At 43.5% G+C, this 27,461-nt stretch overlaps 1 protein-coding gene across 1 annotated transcript in view; it reads right to left on the bottom strand.

Moving 5' to 3' along the window:
• DMRT1 (doublesex and mab-3 related transcription factor 1) overlaps window positions 1–27,461 on the bottom strand; it is a 63,242-nt gene that overhangs the window by 2,341 nt on the left and 33,440 nt on the right. The window contains exon 4 of the mRNA XM_055790980.1: window positions 26,554–26,716. Within this exon, the coding sequence (XP_055646955.1) occupies window positions 26,554–26,716 (163 nt within the window). The remainder of the gene's footprint in view (window positions 1–26,553; window positions 26,717–27,461) is intronic.

Genomic DNA, 27,461 nt, shown 5'->3' on the forward strand with positions numbered 1-27,461 from the left:
GCAAACATGTAGGTTAGGGAAAACAAGTGGAGGAACAGAGGAACATTTCTGCTCCTCTGGAAGGGAAGAGGGAAGCTGGCTCCCCTTGTGAGACAGGCTCACAGCTCAAACATATTCATTGGGTGGCCCAGTCTGCACCACACTCCCGTGATCTGATGCATATACCATGTCATTATTTCAGGAGAGAAACTTGTTGGAGTGGTTCATACTTCAATTACTACAAAATGACAGAACAGAGATGCTCTGTAGTCCACACCTCCATGTCAACGGGGAAATCACCTACAGAAAATGCAGCAACTGGCAACCCTCCTGACACATGTTAGAGACTAGATCCTCAACGGTCATTCAGGGCCTTGGCTCTTCCCTGCCAACAGCACAAGCTTTGGTTGGATCTGGCCACATCTAGCATCAGGAAACACCTCTTTCTACATGAGGTACCCTGTGTTATGCAGTAAACACACAGTAGTGTGGCTTCCACAGAGCTGGCTGGCTCAGAGGCTCAGCTCTCTGACTCTGAAACCTTGTTCTGCTCTGATTTAGCACAACCCAACGTGTTAAGATTTAGGACACACTGTAAGGAATCTCTGTGTTCCCAGGCTCTGGGGCAGAGGTATGAAGGAAGCAACTGAGGTTGAAAGGGCATAATTTTTTGTTTACTCCTCAGTAGCCAAAAGGGCAAGTGGCTTATTTATTGTAAAGGATTTGTTAATATTTTTGGTATGCATGTGCCCGCAGTGATGGAAACGCCCATTTTAAAATACTGAGATCTATAAATCTCTGTGACAAAATTACAGAAAGTTCTCTTCCTAAATGGAAAGAATCCAAGAGGAAACCCATCCAACATGCTACAGCACGGATGTTAAAACCCTCCCACAGCAAACTGCCACTTCATTTTCACAATCTATTTTTCCTGCAACCTCATGTTAAATTAGTGTAAACCTGAGGAATGACACAGAGGGCAACTTTTTTGCAAACAGACATCCACATCACAGCACCTCAAGCAGTGGCTCCTAAGCCTTCTGGGCCAGTGGAGCTCCACCAGTCTTCCAACATTTTTCGTGGGGCATCAGACATCGTGACTGAACTTCAAATGGGAAGTGTCATTACATGGGAACAGTTCCAGTCACCACCTGGTTGGCTCACAAGCTGCCTCAGGGTCTGAACATGGTGTAATTCCCCAAAAGAACTGGTAAGTTTGTACTGACAAGCTGAACTGAGAAGTTTGGGCTGAGAAGTTTCTCTCAAGCAGTGAGGCAACTGCAAGGGATCACTGCGCCAACCAAGCCACCCGGCCGAGGACATGGCAGCATCATAAGGACGAACTGACATGCAGGCAGGCAAAGTCACCATGCAGAGGCAGGTGCACCCCAGCTCATGAATCCCCTTCCTCAAAAGGTGAATGTCCTGGAAACCGTTAACTACGCATGTGAGCTAACTTACCTGAGAAGTGGAGAAGGCATGTCGGGGGTGGAGAAAGACCATATGTAAAGGGGGACTCCCCAAAGGTTCTGGTGACTTTGCACCAGACACTCCCCGTGGGCCAGACCAATGCTGGATCCAGCACTGGTCAACTTTCTCTCTCCACTCCCCCCTGTCTTCTCTTTCTCCTCTCCCTTTCTTACTCAATACTTCTCCTTCTCTTTCAAGAAATGCATTACCCTTGTAAGTTGTTGATAACTGCAAAGTGTTATTGCCACTTCCATGTATGCAGCCAGAACAAAGACCTTGTGTTTGTGGGTCTCTGGTGCCATTTCACCTTAATCTGACCACAGGAATCAGCGATTCTGAGTCATGCACCCCTCCTTCTACAGGAAAGTGGGTTGGTCTTCCACTCACTTCCAAACTGGTCACTGTTTTGACAGTCAGGCAATTTGGGCTATATGTACTGGTCTCTGAATTTACACAGGGATGCAAAAGGGCAGCCACATCAATTTTAGAAACAACCTGGCACTACCAAGATACTACTTCTAGCAGATGAGAGAGTATCCTGTATCCAAACCTGCACCGCTCACTTGGATAGACTTCCACTGCAGTTGATGGGAGTCACCAAAGTCAAGTGAGTAGCTGCAATCCAGACAATAAGAGCAAGATACTCGGATTGGGACTTGTAGCTATAAAAAGGCAGCAAAAAGGAAATGAGCAATTCTGTTCCAGTGTTTTAATCACACAGCAATAAAATGTAGAACTTCCAAGTTCAAAGAAACAAAACCCATGTTCTTTTTGATTTAAGTCTATGAGTTTCATCTGTTTGAGGTTTGCGGCTGATACTCCCCCTGTTGTTACACAGCCCTTATCTGTGTAAATTACAGTACCAGAATTGGGTCTATGACAGTTTTTAAAGACCATTCCTTGATCTAATTACCTTTAGCCTTGGGAAAACACCTGAGTACTTTTGAGCCATATGAATTCAAAAAATTTCCAGCTAATACTGCACAGGAAAAGAAGCGAGAAGGGATTCCAACCATAAACACAAAACCTTACATTTTCTGACATGGGAAACTGCATTGACTTTTAACGTGAGTGATCCCTGGAATTCAATGGACTGAAGAAAATAATACACTTTCAGTGATGTGAGAAAGCAGAAGGATATTCATGCCTGAAAAGTAAATATTTCCCCGCGTTTACATTTAAAAAACTATTAAACTCTCAATAAGGAGCAATTTTAAAAGATTTAAGTTGAGAGGTACCATTCATTTCTCAAAACTCTTTCACCTTCTTTTTCAGGGAAAAGGAAAATAAGTAAGTTTGCCATTCCCACTTGCTGCTAAGGTCTATGCACTTCATCCCGGTGTGCACACATATGTGTGTGAACACAGCCACGTGTACAAGATGAAGGGGAGCAGAACCAGACTGCCACTGGCAGGTCAAGGGCACTGAAGCATCACTGAATTGTGCTTGGGTTTTCGGCGTGAGGCTAGACAGGAACTACTCTGCTCTTTGTAGCGGAAACATTTTCCTTTTGCAAATACCACTGCAAATGGATGCTAAGAAAGCTGTAACTTCCACTCCAGGCTCCACAGGTCCTGTATGAAGTGTCTTGACAAAAAAAAAGAGGCCTGGGAAACTGGTGGCAGTCAGACCAAGCAGCAAGCCATGCTATCTGCATGAAGGGTGCAGCGAGAGAGAATGTCATCGGCATTCTCCCCAGGTTACCATCTCAAGGACTGGCACTGGTCTTCTCAGTGCCGCTATCAGACATAGTGGTGTGACTGGCAATGCTCTGAAGACAGGCTGGCTTGGTGGCATGTAAATACCACAGGTTGAACTTTGTTTGTAAACACTGCCTGGTTTCCAATCAAGTTGATGGCACCTTGCTGCTCAGCTGCTCAGATTGACCCTGGAGGGCTGACTTTACCACCACCACCAGCAAACAGCCTGCCAACCTACAGCAACTGTCGTAACACACATGGCAACTGCCTGACAAAGCATTATGCCACAACACCAAACTAAATCAACGAAACAAAAAAAATGGTTACTGCTGCAAAACCAAGCACTCAGAATCAAGAGAACCATCAGGGCTATCTCATTCACTGGCTCCACAACAATTTTCCTATTGTGGAAAAGGTATCAGAGCGGCAACAAGAGTGTCAAGGTCTGTCCTGATTTTGCTGTAGATCACCATAAGATGGGCAAGATGAAATCCCGATGCAAACACAGGCAGAAAGGCCAGGTTAAGTTACCCTAAGCAATTAAGTTATCCTAAGCAATCTCCATTCAGCTGCCTCTCATCTTTGGAGTGCCTAACCCTACGTTCCCAAAAGTTCAACCCTCTAAACACAGAGTTAATTAACAAAAGGTCAAAAAGAAGATCTATCTTCACTGAATCTCTCATGTGATTCATTCCTGTGTGAAGGCACTATTTCAGAAGATGGAGGACTACTGACTTACACCAAGATGAAGAAACCGGTGTTATTAAAAAAACAGCCATGCATGGCGATCAGTCTCATACTTTGGTATTCTGCTCTGTGCAGATCAAAGACATCAGCAGTCAGGAGACTATGGCTCAATGCGTTCCTGCCTGAGGGCCACAGAGAAGCTGCAAAATGTTAAGAAAATTAAACTTTCATTAGCTATGATTTCAAGATTTCCTTTAAACACAAAGATGTGTATTTTGTAAAGCTGCAGTAACTCATGTTTCTGAAGGACATTCAGACTTCGTGAATCCACAGTATCCTTTAGTTCTTTTGCTTCTACTCTGTGTGAACTAACCTAAAAAAAAATAAAAAATGCTGTCTCCTTCCTCACTCAGGATGACTGCTGGGATTAAATGGTTCCTACTGGCTGAGAACTCCTGCCAACCTCTGCAAGTACATAAATAAGCTAAGAATGTTCTGTGTGGCCTATCCTTCTCCTTCCATCTCTCTGGCCTCAACAGACATGGGGCAGGTGATGGCTCCCACAGGGACAAATTCAGCATGGCCACCCAAAGCCAATGGTTTCTGCTCACTGCAGCTCGTCACTACAACATAGCAAGGGTGCAGGCTGCTTAGAAGCGGTGTTATGCACAGCAGGGAGTAAGACGAGACATTAGTCTAACAGGAGGCTGATATCAAATAGTTATAAGGGACTAACAAGAACTCAGCTATGGATCTGCCTTAAAACTGAACTCTGTGTATTACATGCACTAGCTGAAATGTCTTTGCAATTTTTGCTTTGATCAGTATGTTGTGTACTCTTCTGTGCCAACAGTAATGCAGACCAACTTACGAGAAAATGGGAGTGGTGGTTGTTTTCTGCTTTGCTTGTTAGTAACACAAGGACCACCAGTCCAGTTCTATAAACATATGTCCATGGGTATTTTCTCTCTGACAAGAAGTTTCAAGAGGACAAGCAGAGATGCTTTTCAATGCAAAAATAAAAACAAGCCTAAAGATCTGGAACTGAAAACATGTCCCACCTGTGTCTCTTAACACAGATATACTATTTCACAGTAGAGCCCTTCACCCTCTCAAACACCTACCCTTCTCACTAACATTAGGATTATCCTGGATGCCCACAGTAGGGCACATTTCATTGTGTATTTACAAATAGCATTAATTCTTGGCAATAGGAACTTAGGATAAAAGGTAAAATACTGAATGGAGATATTTATTCAGCATACTTTACTACAGATTATCTCATTCTTTTCCAGTTCCTGCTTGCACTTTTAGCAACTGAGAAGGCAGGACTGTAACTGATGTAATTAGAAACCAGAAGCTGAAGAAAATACCCTCCTGTTGACTCCCTCACCTCTGGCTTTAAATTCTCTTACAATAATATGTGAAACAATCAAACAAGGTTTTCCACTTCTCACCCACCACCAGTTAGACAGGGAGGATACAAAGATGACATTCAGGAAGCACAGGAAGCTTTTTTTTTGAACACTCCAAAACCTACCTTGAAACTATACTAAGCCATTATTACAAAGCAACTGCTCTGCATGCTTGCAGACACAATTCAGAGCAGAGCAGTACTGATGGACCAACACTCTGCTATCACCTGTGTTACATTCTGTGGCTAACTTGATGTCACTAAGCCACTGCTGCAGGCTAGGAAAGGCAGATGGTGAGCCATCTCAGAAAAAAGTTCAGGAGGATCAGGTGTGCTGAGTACCCTTGCTTTGAATGATTGAAAGGCAATGTGCTGAATTCAGCTGGCAGAGACAGGCTTTTGGGTTAGCAGAAGTGAATAGTTACTTATCTCCTGTGAGAGTTATTTGCCAGAAATGCTTCCTCTGCCTGAGCCAGGTCTCAGCAAGGTATAAACCAGTTACGACTCCACAGAAAGCTCCCCAATTTACATTCCACTGCCAGGTGCCCAGATGGCTACTTCTCTTAGTAAGGAGACACGATTTTAGTGGTTTCACATCGACATTTTCTATTTTGGAAGACACAAAGTGAAATGTTCTCCAGGAACAGGACATCTCAATGTAAAGCAGACACTTCCCACTGCTGGATAACAAGGTAAAACATGCACTTCCACAGCAGTTTTTATGGGTCATCTCTAAGCACAAACATTCTGTACAATTACACAAGCAGCACGATGACCTCAGCATCACAGAAGAGCTGAGATGATGTCACAGCTTTGAGGTATGTTTAATCTGGTAGTAACACTACAAAGAAAAGGCATCACAATAAAATGCCAAACTCATCTCCCTTTTCCCTTCCTACCATTCTCCAGTCATTTATTTAAACCCTGCATTGTCCTGTGCACAAATTTGTGCAGCAACATGGGGAATTACGCTGCAAACTAATTCTGCTGCTGAACATGCAGCCTATTGCTAGTATGGGTAAGATGCATTTGCTTCTCCTTCAGGCTGTGTCTCTGTTACAACTACCAGCAGACCTAATTTTGAAGATCCCTACTTCTCTCAGACATTCATATTCCAACATGGCAGGGCAAACCCAATGGTTTGCATGGCTGCACTCCAAACCAGAGGCCAACAAGGCAACAATGATTTTGCAAAAAAACCCACAAACAAAAAACTATTTCAAGATTCAAGATTAGAGAACAGCCACAGAAACATATGAGGAGACATCAATTTCCAGGAAAGGTGTATAAAAAATTGCCTGTGAGAGATGGGTGTATTTGGAGATCTGACACCAGGTGCGGAGCAAGGAATCTTAGAGGAAAGAAGTGACTTGCTTCATCACTAACAAGGCTGTGACAAAGCTGGGACCTTTCATCTCTGTTCCTGGAGGTTGGATACTACTTCTCCATTCCACAAACAACACCAGAGACTGATTCTCCATCAAAAAAAGATGTTCCTGGTGTGTTGTACTCAGAACACCGGCAAATGACAGAGGCAGCTCTGAGAAAACAATATGGACTTAAAATTAATTTTCTCAACTGTTTTTCTCATCCCTATAGTATTTAAAAACTGTTCTAACAACAAGATTAAAACAGACACTTATCAATCATTTCTCATAAGAAGTACCTAATTATCTTGCCAGCTTGCTGGTGTGCATGCCCAAACATCTATTTATCCTGCCAGGGCTGGTTTTGCCCAAAATTGCTGAGGCTTGGGCCTGCCTAGGCTTTTCCATTGCTCAGTCCAGCAGCAAGGCAGTTACCTCAGCACGCCACATGCTTCTCCTGTGCAGCCACCTCCGAAGCCAGATCCATGAAATGAACTGCATTTTTTGAAAAAGCCATCTGTTTTTTTCCTGTGCACAGGATCTAGACAGAAGAGGCTACGTAAATGTGCACACGGGACAACCTCCGGTAGCAAGGCAAAACCAGCAACAGAGTTCCTACAACTCCAAAGCTAGGCACAAGAATCATAGAACGGTTCAGGTAGGAAGGAATCTTTAAAGGTCATGTAGTCCAACCCCCTCTGCAATAAGCAGGGACGTCTTCAAGTAGATCAGGTTGCTCAGAGCTCCATCCAACCTGACCCTGAATGTTTCCAGGAATCGGGCACATACCACCTTTCTGGGCATCTAACACCTCTCTGGGCAACCTGCTCCAGAGTTTCACCACACTCATAAAAAATGTCTTATATCTAGTCTGAATCTACCTTTTTTTTAGTTTTATACCATTACCCCTTGTCCTATCACAACAGGCCCTACTATAAAGTCTGTACAGCTCCTTCTTCTAAGTCTCCTTTAAGTACTGGAAGGCCACAGTAAGCTCTTCCTGGAGCCTGTTGAGAAAACGTCACGTGTCCAGCTGAATCCTCTGCTTGTCCCACTGTGCATTTGCAGAAACGTGACTTCAGCAGGAACAACCAGTGGGCTGGATTTCTTCCAAAGCAACAGTTTTTATTAGAACAATTTCCAGCCAGCTCTAAAGAAAACACAGCATCATCTCTCTGCACCCCACAGTCCCCCTCAGGCATAATCTGGAGACCTCCCAGTAATTTTATGGAGACTGTTTACTGTCCATTTCCTTTGGGGTCTGGATCTTCTCCTATGCCAATGACACAGGCTTTTCCATACATCGCAAACACCATCTAACTGGCAGATAATGCCACACACAGGCAACTGAAATGGACATCCCCAGCTGCTGCTAACCAGTGGCAAAGTAGCTGTGCACACTTACCATGGCTGTGGCGTGGCAGCATGTGAAGATGAATGGAGAAAAAAGGCTGCCTGCTGCTTCTTTGTGGGGTGACTGCTGACACTGCAGCATGCAGATGGACAGGCATGGGGGCTGCTCCCTGTCTAGAGGAAAGACCGCACACACTACATCTACCTCCTAGTGCAACACCAGAGACAGCCAGTGACTCCCGACTCATCTGCTTCTGGGCATCACTACAACATAGCTGCCTTTGTTTTGCTTGGTATATCTGTTTAAAACCTGTTTAAACAAGAAGTTCCTTTTGAGTAACTACTTCCAGCAGCACCAACTGTCCTACTCAGAAAATGCACTGCCATTTGCAATACCTGTGGCAGGAAAAGCAATGGTAATCTTTTGAAAAGCAATGGTAATTTTAAAGGAAAGAGTGCACTCAAGGCTGTAATGTTACCAAGCTGCAGAGTATGTGGAGAGACACAAAAAAAGGCACAAGGTTTCCTCCTTGTGTAGATATACTAAAGGAAGGAAAGAGGATCCTAAGAGCTTTAATAATCACATTTAACTTTTTGGATTCAGCACAGAAATCTAAACATAACACGATTTTGGCTGAATGTCTCTCTATTGTTGGGTCAGAAAGGCTGTTAATCATCACTAGCATATCACAAAAAAAAGGAGGATATCACAGTTTGTGCAACAGCAGGACTAGCCATGTAAATGTAAATGTTAATTCCGGTCAGCCCTCTTTACATTTCTGTTGTTGTCAATGCTGCTTTCAATCTATAAAGCAGGATGCAATACATGCCCATTGTCATCAGTCATAATGCTCAAAGAGTAATCAAATAGCTAATAACGATGGCCTCGGCTCTTTCAGGTTCAGTGACAGTCTTAAGTTTAGGAAATATGGGCTCAGTGCAAAAGTGACATATTATACAGCTTAAAATGTGTTTTTGGACATGATTTGCAAGCTTTTGGAGATCAAGAGGTTGCTAAACAATCAAAGAAAATGCTGTCTAATGCAAGTGATCTATTGTAGTAGATACAAGAGATTTTTCACTTGCAAAAAATAGATTATTTTTTTCTTAATGCTCTTAGAATGCAAGCTGCTTTGCTGGGAAGGGAGAAAACAAGGACCTGCAACCCATACCACACTAGCAAAAGCTGCAGGAGGTTTGTCACTGACTTCAGCATGAACAAGACTACTCACCAATGACCATGCTCAAAATTGAACAAGAGGGAAGAAAGAAGGTGCCTTATCATTTACAGCTTACAATTTAAGTGAATCTGCAGTTTAAAAAGCCCAGAAGGCTTTAAAGTGACTTAATATTACCACTTTTTAATATTAACTCTAAACTGGAAGCAAGTCAAGCAGCTTTGCAGTAAAACGGCTCAACAAGTATTGATGAAATATTCAGCACAAGATGGGTATATGCATGAACAGAGTAAAAACGTTGCTACTTATTTTAAAGTGAGATTTATGCCCTCCGAAGTTTAGGAACCTCACTGCAATAAGTCACAATACTTGAGAAAACAGGGACAAAAACCGAACACAAAACATTTCTGAAGTAGTCAAATAAGTTAAATGAAGTTTCACACAACATTAGGCTTAAGACAGACCTGCTGCATTATATTTATATTTATTTGCACAAACACAACAGCAGTATTAAATGCAGACAGTGAAACACTGGTGCAGCACAGAGGCTGGTCCTGCACCGAGGTGAAAGGCCAGCCTCTAGCTGACCAGGTGTCATCAGCTGGAGGGCACGGGCTGCACCTAACAACGCTGCTGGTGCTGGCAGCAGCACCTCTCCAGGCCCAGGAGGTCCTGCTGACTTCCTACAGCTTTCTGCAGTGATGAAGACCTGGTGGGATGGTCAGCCCACCACTGTCCAGTGCTTCGTTCAGGATCCTGACAGCAGCAGCCTTGCTAGGAAGGGCCAAACTCCCCCAAGATCACAGTTAACGGTCTACAAGCTGTGGGTCAATAGAACCTAAAAACCTTGGTTGTTTTAGTTTCCTACAAGGGTACTATGTCAGTCCAGTGCTACTGTGCCATCTTTCCTTACTAAGGTTACTGGAGTGGGCTTGGGTGTATCTGACCTATTTTGTACATGTGCTTCCCTTGCCTTTGCTTGCCACAGCCTGAAGTCAGGAAGGAGAACCTTAAATCATGGTTAAGTGGAAGAAAAGTTCTAAAATAAAGAAATTAATAAATAGAAAATCAGAATTTTATCATTGGCTCTGTTGTACAAAAAATTTTAAGACAGGTTTCTTGGGTCTAGAGGGCCAGTGCAGACACTGGTGGCTGTGTTGAAGGCTGCTTGCTTTCAAGAGGACCACTCCAGTGTTATGCCTCAGTTAATTTCAACAATGCTGAACGCAACTCTGGCCAGTACGAAACTGATTCAACAATGTAAGGGCAAGGCAGGGAGAACAGAAGGGAAGCAAAAGGTAGAGCTCATCCTCTGCTGCATCATACAGGGCTGCTGCAGCCCACCACAGACATGGGGCAGTGAAGGGGGGAGAGGGGAGGGGCTGCAAGGAGCTTGCACCATGCAGAATAACTGAGTACCTGGTGCTGTTCAGGGTCAAGGCAGGCTTTTTCCCCCTCCCTTGGAGAATGGGGCAGGCAGTCTTCATCCGCATATGCAGCTGACAGGCACAGCAGTTGAATGCAGCAAGAAAAGCAGATGAAGTGATCCAAGCTGGACAGTTAAGAGGCAGAGGCAGAGAGGTCAGCCTCATGGCTGAGAAGGGGTAATTACTTTCGAACTAGGGACCAACCCACATTCCTGTCTCCTCACCAGTTTTTAACTACAGTTTAGGCAGCTACAGCCTCATTTGGGTTAGTCCCTGCAGGAGTATTGATATAACACCAATACACCAGACACCTCTCATCAACAAACCCGTGTTGCTTCACTGCAGTGTAGGCTGTCTGCACAAACTCATGTGCAGTATTTATCCCTTGGAAAAACTAGACATTCAATCCACAAAATTAAAGTCCCTGGAAACACTTCTGACACTGGGAAGAGCTGGGGAAAGACGTGTATGGCACAGCTGGTACAGACAGCTTTATGAACTAGAAGTTTGTATTTATCCGAGAGAGGGGACAGCAAAAGCTGAGGTGTGCAAAGTCTTTATTTGGAGTATTTAGCAGATTTAAAACTGTATTTAAGGGTACAGAGCTAGCTCAAATCTGACTCAGACTGAAATTTATCAAAATGTGTTTTATACAGCCAAAAGCCAACACTAAAATCTAATACAAAAAATCTAGTGTAAACAGCTGTTTCAGGGTGGGGAAATAAAACACTCCTTGCAGTGTCTGCAACTTCCCTGAGAGAGAAATGGAAGGGGAAAATGATTTGTAAGTGAACAGGAGAGAGAGCTCATTGATTTTTCTTTTTATTTCATGTCTAGAAAGGAAACAAAACTAGTGACAAACTGGACTAAAAACATTCTTTTACGTTCAGCAGTCCAAGACATGATTAGTGCCATGCTTGGGGTAAACAAACATGCTACCCACAGCATATGGGGGGTGATTCAGACCTTATGCAAACCTTCTGCTTGTGAAACTTAGCTGATTTATCAGATACTGTGAGATAACATCAGACATAGAGCTTTAAAACTGGCACTGTAACCTTACAAAAACCCACAAAATAAATGCAAAGATGTAAATACCAGTGTTAAAAAAGAAACAAATTCACAATTGTTTGGTTTATTTCAAAATGAACCACAGGGAGTCCTACGTGGTTAACTTGGCTCCCATGCTTTCTAGATTACATACTAGAATGAATCCCAACAAATGAGGCGTTCAATTCCAAAGATACTTCAAAAGCAGTCTCCAGATCTTTTCAGACTTTTAAGAGAAGTGCACTTCAAAAACAAATGTTCCCCCTCCAACCCCTTTCAAACATTTTTGAAGTGAGCTGTAATACGCCCATCTGTGCACAGATGCTTTCAGCTTTTCTCACACCTTGTCCAACCTGTAGGTGCCAAGCGGGGTAGTCCCTTTTGCAGCAGAGGTGGGGTGCGCTCCAGAGAAGTGTTGGGATCTGTGGGCATTTGCCTCGTGGCCACACCACCAAGCACGTGCTGTGATGCAACGGTAACATGCTCTGCAAGCAGGAGCTACACCAGCGCAAGGCAGCATCACTACACGCAGGTGGTGCAATTGCTCATGGGAATCAGTGGGCAATTGCCCTGGCAGAAACCACCACCTTCAGCTCTTCTCCTTAAAACACCAACAGTGCTACGAATTTAATGAAAATGCTGACACCCTCCTAATTACAGAGGGCAGAGTGGAGTCCCTCTCCTATTCTCATTATGCACAATGAGCATGAATATGTGTTTATATATGATCTTATTTAGATGCGTGGAAGTAGTGAGGGGAAGCACTTTTATACGGTGCACAACAAGTTCACTGATTTTGCATCAGCTTAGCAAGACAAGTCTGGTATTCTTCCATTTTTCAAGTGAAAAAACACTTCATCTAAATAGTTCTTTGTGTGTTCTCAGTACAGCAGACTAAGAAAATGTCACAAGCAGAGAGCAGCTACAACACTTGCATGTCTGATCTACTTCAACAGGTTTGGAGGAAAGGAAGTATAATTTATTATAGCCTATTTAGCTCTGCAACAATTGCCCTTCAAAACCCCACGGAGAACAACGTAATTGAACAATTGAATGTACATGCCTTCTTCCCTGCAGAAACCTCAAACAGCCTCAGGCAAGAGCTAATACAGATGTAGTACAAGGCATTAAAAGAGTGCTGGATGCTGTAGCTAGCAATTATCCTGGTATTTAACCATATCTATCGTTCATCAGGAAAGCGTTTAGTGCAGTAGTCGAGCGAGACAGGCTGACACGGAGCACAGCTACTTAACTGTCCCCTCCAGCGATTACACTTTCTCAACCTGAGAGTCATGTCAACTTTAACAACTATGCATTGACTTTTCACTTCTATAAACATTAAGGTATGATTGACAACTTCTGGATGCCAGAGACAGTCATTATAATTGGCCAACATACCGTTAGCTTATTTGTGGTGTGTTTTTTCCCCCCCGATTCTCAGCAATTTCCTTCTGGACTGTTTTCACAGTGCTGTATAGGTATGTTTGCCTTGATTCCTTGCAAAGTCACCATAACAAAATGACACTACTACCATAAGACCTTTGCATGTGTGTGAGAAAATAACATAAAATCAAGTGACTAAAGACAAGATACTTTTTTTTCTTTTTTCCTTAGTCCCAGCCAGCACTTGCCCATTTAACTCAAATTTGGAGATACCTGGACAGCAACAACTGGGTGCTAGCACTGCACTAAATACTGTTGATGTGGCACCTCTCTGGAATATTTTTACCAATTCCTGCCCTAACACCTGGAAGTCTCATTCAATCTATGCATGGCAGACACTGCAAAAGGAACAAGTCACCTCCAAGAATGGGAAACTAAATGACAAGCTCTATGATAATGTTCTGAGTATGTATTCATAAAGACCTCAAGCTTCCCAAGTCTGTTGCAGAGTCCCTATGCCAAGGCACCACTTCCTATATACATTTGAAGACTGCAGCTTAGTAAAGTTACTAGAAACCAAACAGATACATAAAGCAGTCAAGGTTGTGAAGAAATACATCCCTTTGATTTTAAATGCCACATTCTGGTGCCTGAAACCACTACATTCTAAGAGACAGTTTTATTCTTCACCACTCTTAATTCAAGCACAGGAGTAACATAAAAGATGTCCAAACTTGCCCTTCTCAAAATACAAGCAGAAAGTAAAAATAAAAAAAACCACTTCTACCCTCTTACCCTCTCATCTTCCCTAAGAAACCTTCCTGGATCCTTTAAAGCCTCTGGTAAAGACGATGGTGAGATTAATACTGTATCACTAAATTAATTATGAATATGAACAGGTCCGGCATGCTATTGGTATGCCTGGAAGCCTCTGTATTTACGTGATTACTGGAGCTGAGGCTTTACCTTCACGCTGCCTGCAGCAGACTGAAAGGTAAACTTTACAGTGCTGGATTTTTAAATAAAAACATAATAAATCAACTAAATAAAATCAGTAACAATAAGCACATTCGTGGAAACTGTTCTGAGCTGGAAAAGCATGATTTGACTGCAGGATTAGCATGACAAAAACAACTACAGGAGCTGAATACAGCTAAGGACAACAAATGAAGTACAGTTCTCTCTCCTCTCTGACAGTACCAACTGCAGTTCCACTCCTTTTTCCACTTCTGAACTATATTTAATACCTGAGCACGAGTCTCAGAAATCTAAAATTAAATTTAACAGTATTTCAAACATCCCATCTCTCCCTCCAGTTGAAAAGCCTGGCAATAATAAAACTAAAAGATTTCACTTAAGAGTCCAGAACATGCCAGTTCCGTTTCCATCACAGAAGACAAAGCAGTCACAGCACTAAAATAACAACATCACAGCAAGCACTTAAAAACTCTGCTGGTCTATCTCCAATCTTTAACTTCTTTTTAATCAGTTAACTGCCACCAAAGCACCTCACTTTGACTAAAGCAAGTTAGTGTCCTTGTTTGTAGGCCAACCAAGACAACATGCTTTTAAAGCTTCATGCGGCTATTACTGTTTATCTCCAGGGATATTTCTCAGACTACCAGATCCCCAAGACAGCAGATTTATCTCCAAAGACTCAGCCTCAATTTACTCATACACAAAATGTCTTGGTTATATTTTGCACCAACTTCCTACTTACATAACTGAACAGACACCTACTGTTTTATCTTATTCTCAGTGACGTTGTGTCCACACTGCAGTTGAAGGGACTATAACAAGCCGGGAGAACACCTGCCATCCCAGTACACAATCAGATGTAGGCAACTTTTGTAGTTTTTGTATTTTAAGGTTTCTGTGTATATTTCCACCAGGTCTTCTGCTCAAAGTTTCATCTTCCAAGTGTGGGAAGACATTCACACAAAAAAACCAACAAAAACCCACTCAAACCAAACCCCAGCAATGGGCCTTAGCTCCATTTCATTGGTTGCCAGCCAGCTGCATCATCTTGACATCTCAGAAGCAACTTCCTCCAGCTCAGCTGCTCCCACAGAGCTCTGCCTAACCCGAGCTCAGCTGCCTGCTGGGTGCACCTGCATGCACACTTGTTCTCCCAAAGCCAGCACACCAGCTGTATGTAACACACTCACCTCACAGGTTCTCTGCCTTTGATTACTGAGAAATTCAATAGTATTATCTGCTGTAGCAACCCTACAAAAAAACTGATTAACCTAAACAAAAATTCCTTAGGAACTAATGCCCATTCTGTGTTTCTAGACAGGAATCATAAACCAGCGATATTTGACCTGTATTTTCAACAGTATTTTTTGAAAATAAAGGGCTACTTGGCTGAAAAGCTAATGCTAAAATGCAGAACTTCAATGAAATACTGAAATATCTTTTAAGAAACAGCATGAAAATAAGACAGGGTCCCATCAGAAAAATAAATATTTGAACACATGCAGTGTCTGTATACAGAATGTGCGCATAGCATGTGTGTATCCATATAACCATGTATATATATCTCTATATCGATATAGGCACCCCCACACAAGTACAGGTATGTGTAGATTATATATATTATATATATAAAGCTAACTTTCAGTCCTCAGAAAACAAAAGCTATCCCCATATAACAGCCAAATTCCTACATAACTCAATTTCGACATCTCATCTGGTGTGAACTGCACTCATTCCTAGTGTAAACCCCAGCGCGCTCTGCAATGATATACTGTAATGTCACATCGCAATCTGGATTTACTATAAAGGGCTGCTGACGAGTTTCAGAGCAGTAAACATTGCTGCGAGGTGTATTTCACACTGAGCTGGTTTTTATGAAGAACACTTCACCGCCCAGCCACGGCACCCAGATGATGAATGGTGAAAGATGCATGACAAGCTTCATCATTGTTTGTAAATCTTAACTGTTCCTGCTCACTAACTCTGCAGGCAATTTTCAAAGACAGCGGCCGACAGAAGGACAGCACAGCTCTCCTGAAGGTTATTCAACTTGTACTTGGCCTAAGATATGCCTGTGAAGAGCACTGGAAATAAACCAACTGGTTACACTGAAGCATAGAATTAAAAACATTGGATGGGCAGGCATGCTAATGGTCGCTAAATTAAGAAAGCCCATTAAGTAGCCTTGGTATTCATCCCCTACCCTGCCCTGCAGGATTACATACATCATGCACAGGCAACACACCCTGGTATTATTTATACATGCAATATAAATATGCATATTTATAAAATGGGCAGAATGAATGATGGGCTGTCTGCTCACACACCATGATTCCCTTGTATCTTGTGCAGTTACACACAGTGCTTGACTGTCCCCCAGCTCCTTTGCCCAGTGCTTGTAGGAAAGCTACTTCTGTTCTCTTCTGTCAGAAGTTTACCCTTGCAACAGGGTATAAGGCACATATCTCCATAATACTCATGGAGAGGTGTTACCCTTTGTTTTCCCTGAGATCATTCTGGCATGGGAGCAGTGTCATGGACTGCAACAGCTTCTTGCAAAGAGTCACATTTTAGCTCATCATGTCCCTACTACAGGCGAAGCCAGCCTACACGGCTCTATACTGCAAAGCCTTAGTAATTCTGACTTTTTACTTCCCCCTTTTCTTTTCTTCAGAAAACAGTAGCAAATAGATTTTTTGCGAGAGTTTCTTACAGCCTGCAGAGGTTTGCTTTAAAAGCAGAAGCTGCAGAAGAATTAGCTCAGCTGGAGACCCTCACCTGAGCTGCAAAACTAATGTGAACTGCAAGATGCTCCATGTAGACCATCATGCACAGAAAAGATTACAGCTGAATATGGGATGAGTTCTCTTCTCTTAACCAGTCAACTGCAAGATGCAACTGCACATTAAAGGAAAGCAAAGAGGTGAGCGTTATCACTGTTAAAATTACAAATCACGCCTGGGTAAGCACACTGTTACTGCTACCATCATAACAAGATGTCTTGATTTGTTTTAGACTTTATGGTAAAGTTTGTTTTACTGTTAATGATTTCTATCAATTTCTGCTTGCAGTAGGAAAAATTCTGCATCCAGAGGTAATAAAATCAGAGTGTCAAAGCCACACTGAGTATAAAAGGAAGTAGATCAACTGATGGTACGGATCTTTTCAGTGAAGTATCCAACATCCTTTAAAGTGTAAGAAAAAAATCCCACACAACCTCATCAGCTATAGTAACAACCTTTGTCCCACACAAACAGCAGCTCCAACAGGCAGAAAATAAGTCCAGGGGTGCAGTGGGTATAAACCACTGGTCTCTGACATGTGGCTCTAAAATGCTAACTGCAAGAGGGACTGAGAATTAACCTCCCTCCGTTAAGAGAACGTAAAGTAAAAGAGGGAAGGTGTCTGGGGAAAGCAAACAGAGCTATTACTTATCCCAGGGCAGCATCCTGGCAGGGGCCTGCAGAGAGATGCTGAATGCCCATCATGTGAGCCGGCGCTGCCACGTGTGCTCTGCAGGGTGCTGCCAAGGTGGCACAACTCGCCCCAGTGCTTGCTCTCTGCTGCACCCTCAATGAGGGCCAGCAAGAGCGAAGGGCGTGCGTCAAAACCAGTCATTCTCAGACCGGGATTGATGTGAAATTCTTTTCACAGAAGAAAACTCAAAAAAGCAGAGATTTTGGCAGTAGGTATAAATTTATTGCTTTAGATATGCATCTGGTGTGGCTTACCACATCGCTGATATGGTTTTCCTCAGAATAAAATGACTCTCCTCAAACCCCTGTTTTACCAGCTCAATGCTGGCAACACTTACCGGAGTCCAGCCTTGAATTTCAAAATCCTTGCACCTTTTGATCCACACAAAGTATAACAGCATGAACAAATACATCCAGTGGAAAAAACCCCTTTATTTGACTGCTTAGCAACTGTCTGGGCTGACTCCCTTCTTGGTAGATGTGGTTTTGCTGGTGTGGGTGGATGGGGTCCCACTGGCATCTCCTGAGGGTTCAGACTGTCCCACTCTCTCTGGCTGGAGTGCCAACAGATGAAAGCATTCACACCTATTTTTCATGAGAACTTAGCATTCCTCCTAGAGGATGCTAAGGCCTCAGTCTAGAAATACCTGCATTTCTACAAGAAGAGATTTGGCAGAAAACCATAAAAAACACAGCTTCTTCAGCTGCTCCTGTGGCAGGACCAGTGGCTTCACCCAGAGCAAACAGCAAGGGCTTATCAGCTGTCCTGGCATGAATCGGCAAAACTCATGAATCAAACCTGTAATTCTGCAATTGTCCAATGAAAAGTTGCTTTGCTGCACGTATTATTTTACTCTGTGTGTATTCTGTGTCTTATTTTATTCTGAGTGAGCATAATATAAAGGCTGCATTTAGAGAAGAAACTACTAAAATTAGCCTTTTAATCAGGAATAAAGTGAAGCAGAATGGGATGTAAGCAAATACTTCCATTAATTTCAACACTTCTTTTCAGACCTTTTAAAATTATTTTAATATTGGTCAAATCTTCACCAACCCAACTTAATTTAGACCACAGACAAATAATATACAAAAATACTTCAATTCACAGAAAATGAGTCACCACAGCTTATACTGAATATGCCTCACATTCTCAAATGTATTTCAATAGCTGCTGTTACAGTTAACGAAATGAAGTATGAACAAGAATGTCACAAATCACAGTTAGTGACTTCCTTTGTTTAAAAGATTGAAAAATCCCTAAGTCCAACAACTGCCTAGTCAGCTAAGCCCAAAATTCAACTTTTTCTTGAAAATGAAAATGACATGTTAAAAGCGAGTCTGCCTGAAGAGGTCTGTAAGATGTTGCAATGCACACACACAAGCAGCAATGTAAACCAAGGCTTGCAGAAGTGCAGTGTAAAATCTGCTCGCCATCCCTGCAGTGAGCACCTAAGGGAAGCCACACAGCATAGCCATAGGGGACTGTAAGTAACAGCAAAGAGAAGGCACAAAAAAAAAGAGGAACAGCTCACAAAGGTCAAGTTAACCACTTGAACTGACTGTTCAAAATCTGCAGATTTAGATGATTACCCCTTCCTTTCTTCTGTCTTGTTTCAAAATTTACTTCTAAAAGTTTGATGTAAGATGGATAGTTACTGAGGAACACAGTCTCAAGTTTCCAGCAAACATTGCTTGCTCCTTCATCACTATTGATAGCATACTCTCAAACAGAGGTTGCTTTTTAAGCACAAGATGCACAGACATGACACACACACAAAACACACAAGCTAAATATTGCTGAACTGTATCAGTTCTAGGAGCAAAATGTTATCCTCCCTACATACTCTGCTGCTGAAACCCCTCCAAATTGAAGGGGTTTTGAAGAGGTGCGCAGGAAAAGGAGTACAAAATGGCACCTCTCACACTTGACAACACCCAGACCCCTTGGGACTGAAACAGCTACTTTTTAGCTTATGCTGACAGTTACTAGCCCAATGGTGGAGGAGAATTTGATCTACTTTCTACTATTGTGCCCCATTTCCTAAGTGCTTTACCAGCACAGCTCCATCAGTGCATCTTCTCAGCTGGCTGCAAACAAAGAGCAGATAGATGCAAGGCTTTTTTCTGTTCTTTGGGCTAATTCCTTAGACTTACCAAACCCGCCTGCTTTGTTGCAATGCAGTCCATGTAACTTGAATGCTTGCAGAAAGCAGTACAGGTTCAAGGACATTCTCAAAAACCTTTTGCATATCAGGACACCTTGACCTACAGCTGTCTGCCACATGTGGCTCCAAAGTGTTACTGTTATCTCACATAGCATTTCAAGGGCACAGGTTCATGCAGAAATACTATACATAGGAAACTTCAAAAAAGAGGCATAACTCTGGTGCACAGATCTGAGAGAAACATCAAACCTATCATGCACGGTTATGGCACACACAGCATTCCTTGCGTTCTAACAATGCTTTTGTCAAAATGAACCTTTCTGTCTTAAGCAGGGAGACCGTCTCCAACATGACCTTCATCGTGAAACTGCTGGAAGAGGCTCTTCATGGAGCTGCTCCACTTTGGGTGGGTTTCTCCAATGGCTCAGCACTGTTTTCCATACAGGATCCAAGCAGAAAGACGTAAGGGTGAGTTTTTAAATGCAGACCCTGGAAACGTCAGTGCTGCCTTGATCTCCACAACTGTGAAACTGGGGACACCAGTTATTTAACTGCTAGAAAGGATAGTGAGAAAGTGGTTTGAAAGTGTTGGAAGCTGTCCTGCTGACAAAAAAAAATCTACTAGAAATGTTCTTTCATAAAATGGTGTTTGCTGATTTACACAAAACTGTTGCCCTTTTCTGTGTCAAAATGAACACATCATATGAGTTTTCCTTATTTCTATTTCAGAGGAGTTTCAGATTCCTGCTTTATGTTCAAGCTGCAAATACAACTGCTCCAGTGCTTCATTGTGTTTCCAACTATCCTGACACTCAGACAGGGAAATAAAAATTCAAATCCATTCAGCAGCTAGAGCAACATTTTAAATGCAAGCCATCTCCTTCAACACAGGCACAGACACATAAAATAATTGTCATAGAATCACAGATTCATTCCTATTGGAAAAGACCTTTCAGGCCATCAAGTCCAACTGTTAACCCAGGACTGCCAAGTCCATCACTAAACCATGTCGCTAAGCACCACATCTACAGTTTTTTTAAACATCTCCAGGGATGGTGATTCCACCACCTCCCTGGGAAGCCTATTCCAATGCTTGACCACCCTTTCAGTGGATGAAGTTTTCTTAATATCCAATCTAAACCTCCCCTGACACAATCTAAAGCCATTTCCTGTTGTCCTATTGCTTGTTCCTTAAGAGAGGAGACTGACCCCATCTTGCTGCAACCTTCTTTCAAGTAGTTGTAGAGAGCAATAAAGTCGTCCCCCCCGAGTCTCCTCCACTCCAGACTGAACAGCCCCAGTTCCCTCAGCTGTTCCTCATACGACTTGTGCTCCAGAACCTTCACCAGCTTCGTTGCCCTTCTCAGGAAATGAGGGGCCCAAACCTGAACACAGGGTTCGAGGTGCAGCCTCACCAGTGCCCAGTGCAGGGGGACAGTCCCTTCCCTTGCCCTGCTGGCCACACTGCTTCTGACACAAGCCAGGGTGCTGCTGGCCTCCTTGGCCACCTGGGCACCCTGCTGGCTCATGCCCAGCTGGCTACCGACCAGCACCCCCAGGCCCTTTCCCACCAGGCCCTTTCCAGCTGCTCTGCCCCAGCCTGTAGCGCTGTGTGGGGCTGGTGTGACCCAGGTGCAGGACCTGGCACGGAGCCTTCTTGAACCTCATCCAGCTGGCCTCGGCCCATCGGTCCGGCATGTCCAGACCCCTCTGCAGAGCCTCCTGCCCTCCCGCAGATCAACGCTCCTGCCCAGCTTGGTGTCATCGGCAAACTTACTGGTTAATCCCCTTGCCCAGATCTTAAGATATTAAACAGGACCGGCCCCGGTGCTGAGCCCTGGGGAACACCACTTGTAACTGGCCACCAGCTGGATGTGACTCCATTCACCACCACTCTCAGGGCTCTGCCATCCAGCTTTTAACCCAGTGTAGAGTGCACCCGTCCAAGCCATGAGCAGTTTCTCCAGGAGAATGCTGTGGGAGATGGTCTCAAAGGCTTTACTAAGGTCCAGGTAGACAACATCCACAGCCTTTCCCTCATGCACTAGGCAAGTCATTTGTCACAGGAGATCAGGTTTGTCAAGCAGGACCTGCCTTTCATACACCCATGCTGGCTGGGCCCGATGCCCAGTTGTCCTGCACGTGCCCGTGATGGCACTCAGGTTGATCGCTCCATACCCTTCCCCAGCACGGTCAGGCTGACAGGCCTGCAGTTCTCCATCCTGCCCTTCTTGTAGATGGGTGTCACACTGGCTAACCTCCAGTCTTCTGGGACCTCTCCAGTTTTCCAGGACTGTTGATAAACGATGGAGAGTGGCTTGGTGAGCTCCTCTACCAGCTCCCTCAGTACCCTTGCAGGGGTCCCATCCAGCCCCATAGACTTGTGTGTGCCCAAGTGGAGCAGCAGGTCAGTTACTGTTTCCTCCTGGGCTGTGGGGACCTCATTCTGCTCCTCCTTGTCCCTGTCTTCCAGCTCAGGGGGCTGAGTTCCTAGAGAGTAACTGCTCTTGCTGTTAAAGACTGAGGTAAAGAAAGCATTAAGTACCTCAGGCTTTTCCCCATCCTTTGTGATAATGTTCCCTCCCGAATCCAATAAAGGATGCAAACTATTTTTGGCCCTCCTTTTGTTTCTACTGTATTTGTAAAAATATTTGTTGTTAACTTCTATGGCAGTGGCCAGCCTGAGTTGTAGCTGGGCTTCTGCCTCTCTAATCTTTGCCCTGTGCAACCTCACAACATCCTTATAGTCCTCCCGAGTTGCCTGCTCCTTCTTCCAAAGGCAGTGAACTCCCCTTAAGTTACCTCAACATTTCACATAATAATGACAAAGAAGAGGTTTTATTCCACGCCAACTTTTAAGACAAGATAACTACTTTAAAATCAAAGGTGTCTGCAAATACAGGGATGTTTCTCCTTTGGATCCTTCTATTTGAATGTTGTTTTTTTTTTTGCAGCTGTCCCAAGCCTTGAAAACACTTCCACACAGATAAGCCAACGCTCAACTTTTACTCAGTGGAAACAGGACCCAGAGCGAGGCACCCAGTCCTGATCCAAGCATGTGCTTTCTTGCTCTCTCAAACAAGGGTCTTGTGAAGGTATTTCACAAATCTAAGTGCAGGAGAGGCTGATTGAAAATCAGTGGAAGATGCTATCCAGTCTGGGCACTGAGCCAATTATGAAAAAGCCCATTTTCAAACAAACAAAAAGCAACTGTCCTACAGAAACCTACGGGAATAAGGCACTTGGCTTTTGGAGACAAAATACCCTGTTGTGAGCCATTCTAATTCATCCACTTCTTGCACAAGGATATTTCAGCTTGGCTTCTTCCAAAATAAAGACACATTTTACAGTATGTTTTGCATGCACAGGGATTGGTAACAACCTCTCATACGTATTTTCCTCTCACTACTCTTGCAGAAAAAAGGAGTGGAATGATCTTTTGAAAGTACAGAGTACAAAATCCCTCTCATACCTAGAAATTATTATATAAAACTTACAACTTGGTTATCTAAGAGAGCCCTCTGAAAACATCCTTCTGCCATTTGTCACAGGTTTTTCTTTTTCTCCCCTTTTTTTCAAGTTTAAGCTAGAAGGGCAGCAGCTGTGCTTAGTTGTAAGCAAAACCATTTTACTTAGAACCACTTCAAAAGGCAAGAAAGTTGACTGATGGTGTTTTGCAGCTCAGAAAACGTTAGCCCATTACTATATGCAACATACCATAGCACAGTATGACCTCGTGCAAATGTCAGAAGCTTCCTGAGAACTTCACACCATTACCAAACAAAGAAAGCGTAAATCAGTGTTCTGCTAGCTCCTTTCTCCTCCCTTTCAACATTAACTGGTCTAAGCACACAGTTACCTTAGCAGAACAAAATTAATGAAATAGTCTGGCTGAAATACCAACTGAGATAATACATGAACTGGCAAAACCTCTATAAAGCTGAAGTTACAACTCAGGTGTAGGTAACAGACTGCATGCATTGTAAGACCATCTCAGATTTGCACTTGGGAATTGAATAATCATTTTTGTTATAGATACAAGTTTCTGATGTTTTGAAAATCTGGCTGCAAAATGAGGTTTTTATTTTGACCTGTTGCTCTTCTATATGCACTGTTACCGTCCTGTAAAATTTCTGGATTACCAATATGCAAGCCCTCACATAGATCTTAAAAATATGGGCTTGCTGCACGAGTTACTAGGTAAGGTTTTACAGTCTGCATTATTATAGCAAGTAAGATTAGATGATCCTAATGTTCCCCTCTGGATCTAAAAATCTATGAACATTTCTTAGAAAGAAAATGAATCTCTGAGTATGGTTACTTCAGCTGCAGAAACAGAAGGAGTAAAATATGATTTATTTATTTAAAACATGCACTAGAGTTGTCTTTAGCAAGTAGCAACCACTAACCTTGCAGAAACATGTCACCAGGCTTCATACAAAGCAGTCAGGCCTTGTACAAAGTTCAGCCCAACAATCAATGGAGAAATGCATAAGAATGTGTCTTTTGATTGAGACAGCACTTGCAGCATGAGCAGTCAGTACTTTGGGGGAATGGACTGCCCTCTTTAATAAGCAGGATCCACCACTCACAGCCCGCTTGCTGACTCAGCAAAAAACCTCAGATCCTCTGTGGATTGTGAAAAGCACCAGAAGAAAATGTCATGGGGGTGTAAATCATGGACTAACAGCCTGAGAATATTATTTTGTCTGTAGATGGAAAAAGTAAAAGCAGTCATCTCCTCCAAGAATGTGCATAACAAAAAAGAAGATGCTTCTAAGCAGGTCATTAAATGGGTATTATCCTGCTTACATGTTCCAGTTTCTCACAGAAATACTAGCGCCTCTTCCACCCACTAGCTCCCTGCTATGGAAAAACACTTCTTCAGAGTCTGGAAAATGCTGTTGGATCTCGGTAAATTACATCTCACTGCTTGTCGGTTTCTGATTGATGGTGTAACTTAGGGAACAATATCTGTATGTGGAATACTGTCTGGAGAAGCAGTCAGGGATTATTGAAAATACAGTATTTATGCAGTTTAAAAATCAGTGGCACATTACGCACAACTTTTTTCTAGAGTGATGAAAAACTACTGAAGTGCATTTGGGAACAAAGGGTATAAGGTCTTTTGTCTATTTGTAAGAACACTCAACTGGTAAGACTTCTTAAGTGAATTAGTAGTGATGGATGCAAGAAAAAGCGTTAACTGCAGTTGAGCATAAAGCCAACTGCTTCTCCAACCAATGGGCAGAAAGGAAGACATCACTGTTCAATGGTGGTCAGAGAAGAAGGAAGAAAATAAAATTGAAGAAAAGAGAAGGAAAATGAACCAAGGATCACTGATTTCTCTAAGCCATTTAAAACTACCTGAGAAGGAGGAAAAGTCTAAGGTTTCATCACACCACGTGTTGTTTCTTCATCTATCTGATACTTCACAGTATTTGGAAGACTTTCAGAAAACAGCCATTCCGACAGAGCAACCACCCCCTCAGCACAAATTGTTCTGGAGTTAGTGAATTCAAGGGCTCAGTGCTGATTTACACCAGCCACAGGTATGACTTTATACACATCTCACCATCCAAAACTTAACAGTTGAGTCCGTAAGGTCCTTTCATGGCACTACCACCCTATTTTTCACTGCAACACAAATGCAACAGACACCAGGACATTGGCCACAGAAAGTCCATGACTGAAAACAATTATGGAACCTGCACAACATATATCCTTCCATCAGATATAAAGAGAAGATTAATTTCATTGTAAGAAGATGTACAAGAGCATCAAAGAAGCAAATGAGGATGGATGCTGTTGCCGGTGGCGTGACTGTGCAAAAATAAAACCAGAACCCCCACAAAAAATTGGCAGGTGTAACGTAAATGAAAAGAAGTACTTCCCACAGACCACACAAAATTAAACTGCCCAATTCGTTGATTGCTACAGAGAGACAAGAAGTGTGAACAGCTTATGGAAAGGTTAGCTCAATTCATGGAGTGCAGTCTGCTGCTGGTAACTGAAACGATGGTTCAGAGGAAATCAGCAGCTTAAGACACCTTTGAACATTGCAGGAGCATGAGGATTTTGGACATACAAAGCAGGATCACCCTACTCTTTCTGTTCCTCTTCTTGCTCCTCTAGCATCAGTTACTGTCCTATTCCAGGGACAGGGAAGCAGCTCAATGGAGTTGGTCTGCTCCAGCAGGGCCATGTTAATGCCTGTGTGTGCGCTCTACCTGCTACTGAAGCAAGGGAACAAGGAAGCAAGAGGAACGTTTTCAAAACCACAGGGTAAATTCAGCAATGCTTTCCTGGAAATTACTGCAGATAACAGTAATCCTTAGGACAGCCAAGAAACACTGCATATGAAAATAAAACCTTATCTGCAGCAGTTTTAAATTAAGTAACACGGTGTGATGAGTTTGAAAGCAAACAAGGAAGCAAGTCTGCAAAGGGCTTCACAACATGGTTGGGATGTAGGGATAGTTCCCACATGTGGTTCAGAGAGAAGGGAACAGCAAACGCTCCGGGGGAAGCCTGTGGAAAAAATCATGGACAGCATTTCTGAGGAGAAGAAAGTTAATTCTGTGGCTGGGCAAAGATAATTCTTTTTTCCTGGGATGGAGCCAGAGGGTGGAGCACCAAAGATGGAACCTCAAGTGACTTTTTCTACAACTTAAGAGACATACATAGGAGCAGAAAGGCATGAACAACTGTGCTCCTGAACTACAAGACTGCTTGAAGTACAAGCTTGCACTACTGTCCAGTAACAGCTCTATGTTGCCACTCCACTATAAGCCTTCCAGAAAACAGCTACCATCTTGAAAACACCTATTTTCTGACACCTAGCTTCCTTCCCAGCAGCAACCCACACCTCCTGGGTGTCTGCCCCACAGCAAGGTGGTCCCAGACAACTTGGTGGGTGTACTTACCTCTCACTTTTGAATCCAAGTAGGAGGGGACATCCTCAGAAGTCAGGATTTGGGTAACGCATGTGGGAGTGCCAACCCCCTGTCCCAGGTAGGAAGCAGGTGGGTAGTAGGAGCACATGCGATACTGGGAGCTGATGGCTTGGTGGTTCTCCATGCCTTTTACCTGTCAGAGAGAGAAGCACAACAGCAGTCTGTGAAAGCTGAACCCCAGCACCCCATGGGCACCCCACTGCCACATGGTGTGCACATGAAGGAGCCCTCAGGGGATGGATGAGAAGTCAAATCCTGACACACTGGTCTTGGGTTTTTGCTTTGATGGGCTCACGGTGTGTCCACACTGCTCAGCTACAGGTGAGCTGGCATGATACGGGATGTGACCTAGCGGTTACAGCAGCAGGAGCAGCACCAGCATACCTAGGGGCTGGTTCATCTCACCTCAGGTGAAGCTGCATCTGGCACACAAACATGCACTCTTTACCGCAAGGAGCTTCCTGGGAAGTCCTCTGTTTATGGCACAGACAACACCACGGGAAGCTTTCCAGACCCCTTCAACTGCACACACCTGGCCAGTGTCAGAGGTGAAGTGTCCATCCAGTCCCTACACCTCCCCAGAGACTAACCCACCTCAGACTGGTAGTAACTGCTCTGCCAGGGACCTGCGGGGTGGCTAAGGAGGACAGTCCTACCAATTGACTCACTCGGGACACACTCTGCAGAATCTGAGCAGTCACAACACACACTAACACACTGCTTTTCTTACAACACAGTCAGATGGAAAAATATTTTCTTGGTTTACCCAGAAAAACCAAGTTGTGGACAGACCACACAAGAAGCCTGTAGTGGAGCCACAGCTGGACACCAGCCAGCAGGTCCACTGTGTCAGCAGAGTCCACCAGACAACCTCCTCC

The sequence above is a fragment of the Falco peregrinus genome, chromosome Z (assembly GCF_023634155.1).
Source record: "Falco peregrinus isolate bFalPer1 chromosome Z, bFalPer1.pri, whole genome shotgun sequence".
Taxonomy (NCBI): Eukaryota; Metazoa; Chordata; class Aves; order Falconiformes; family Falconidae; genus Falco; species Falco peregrinus.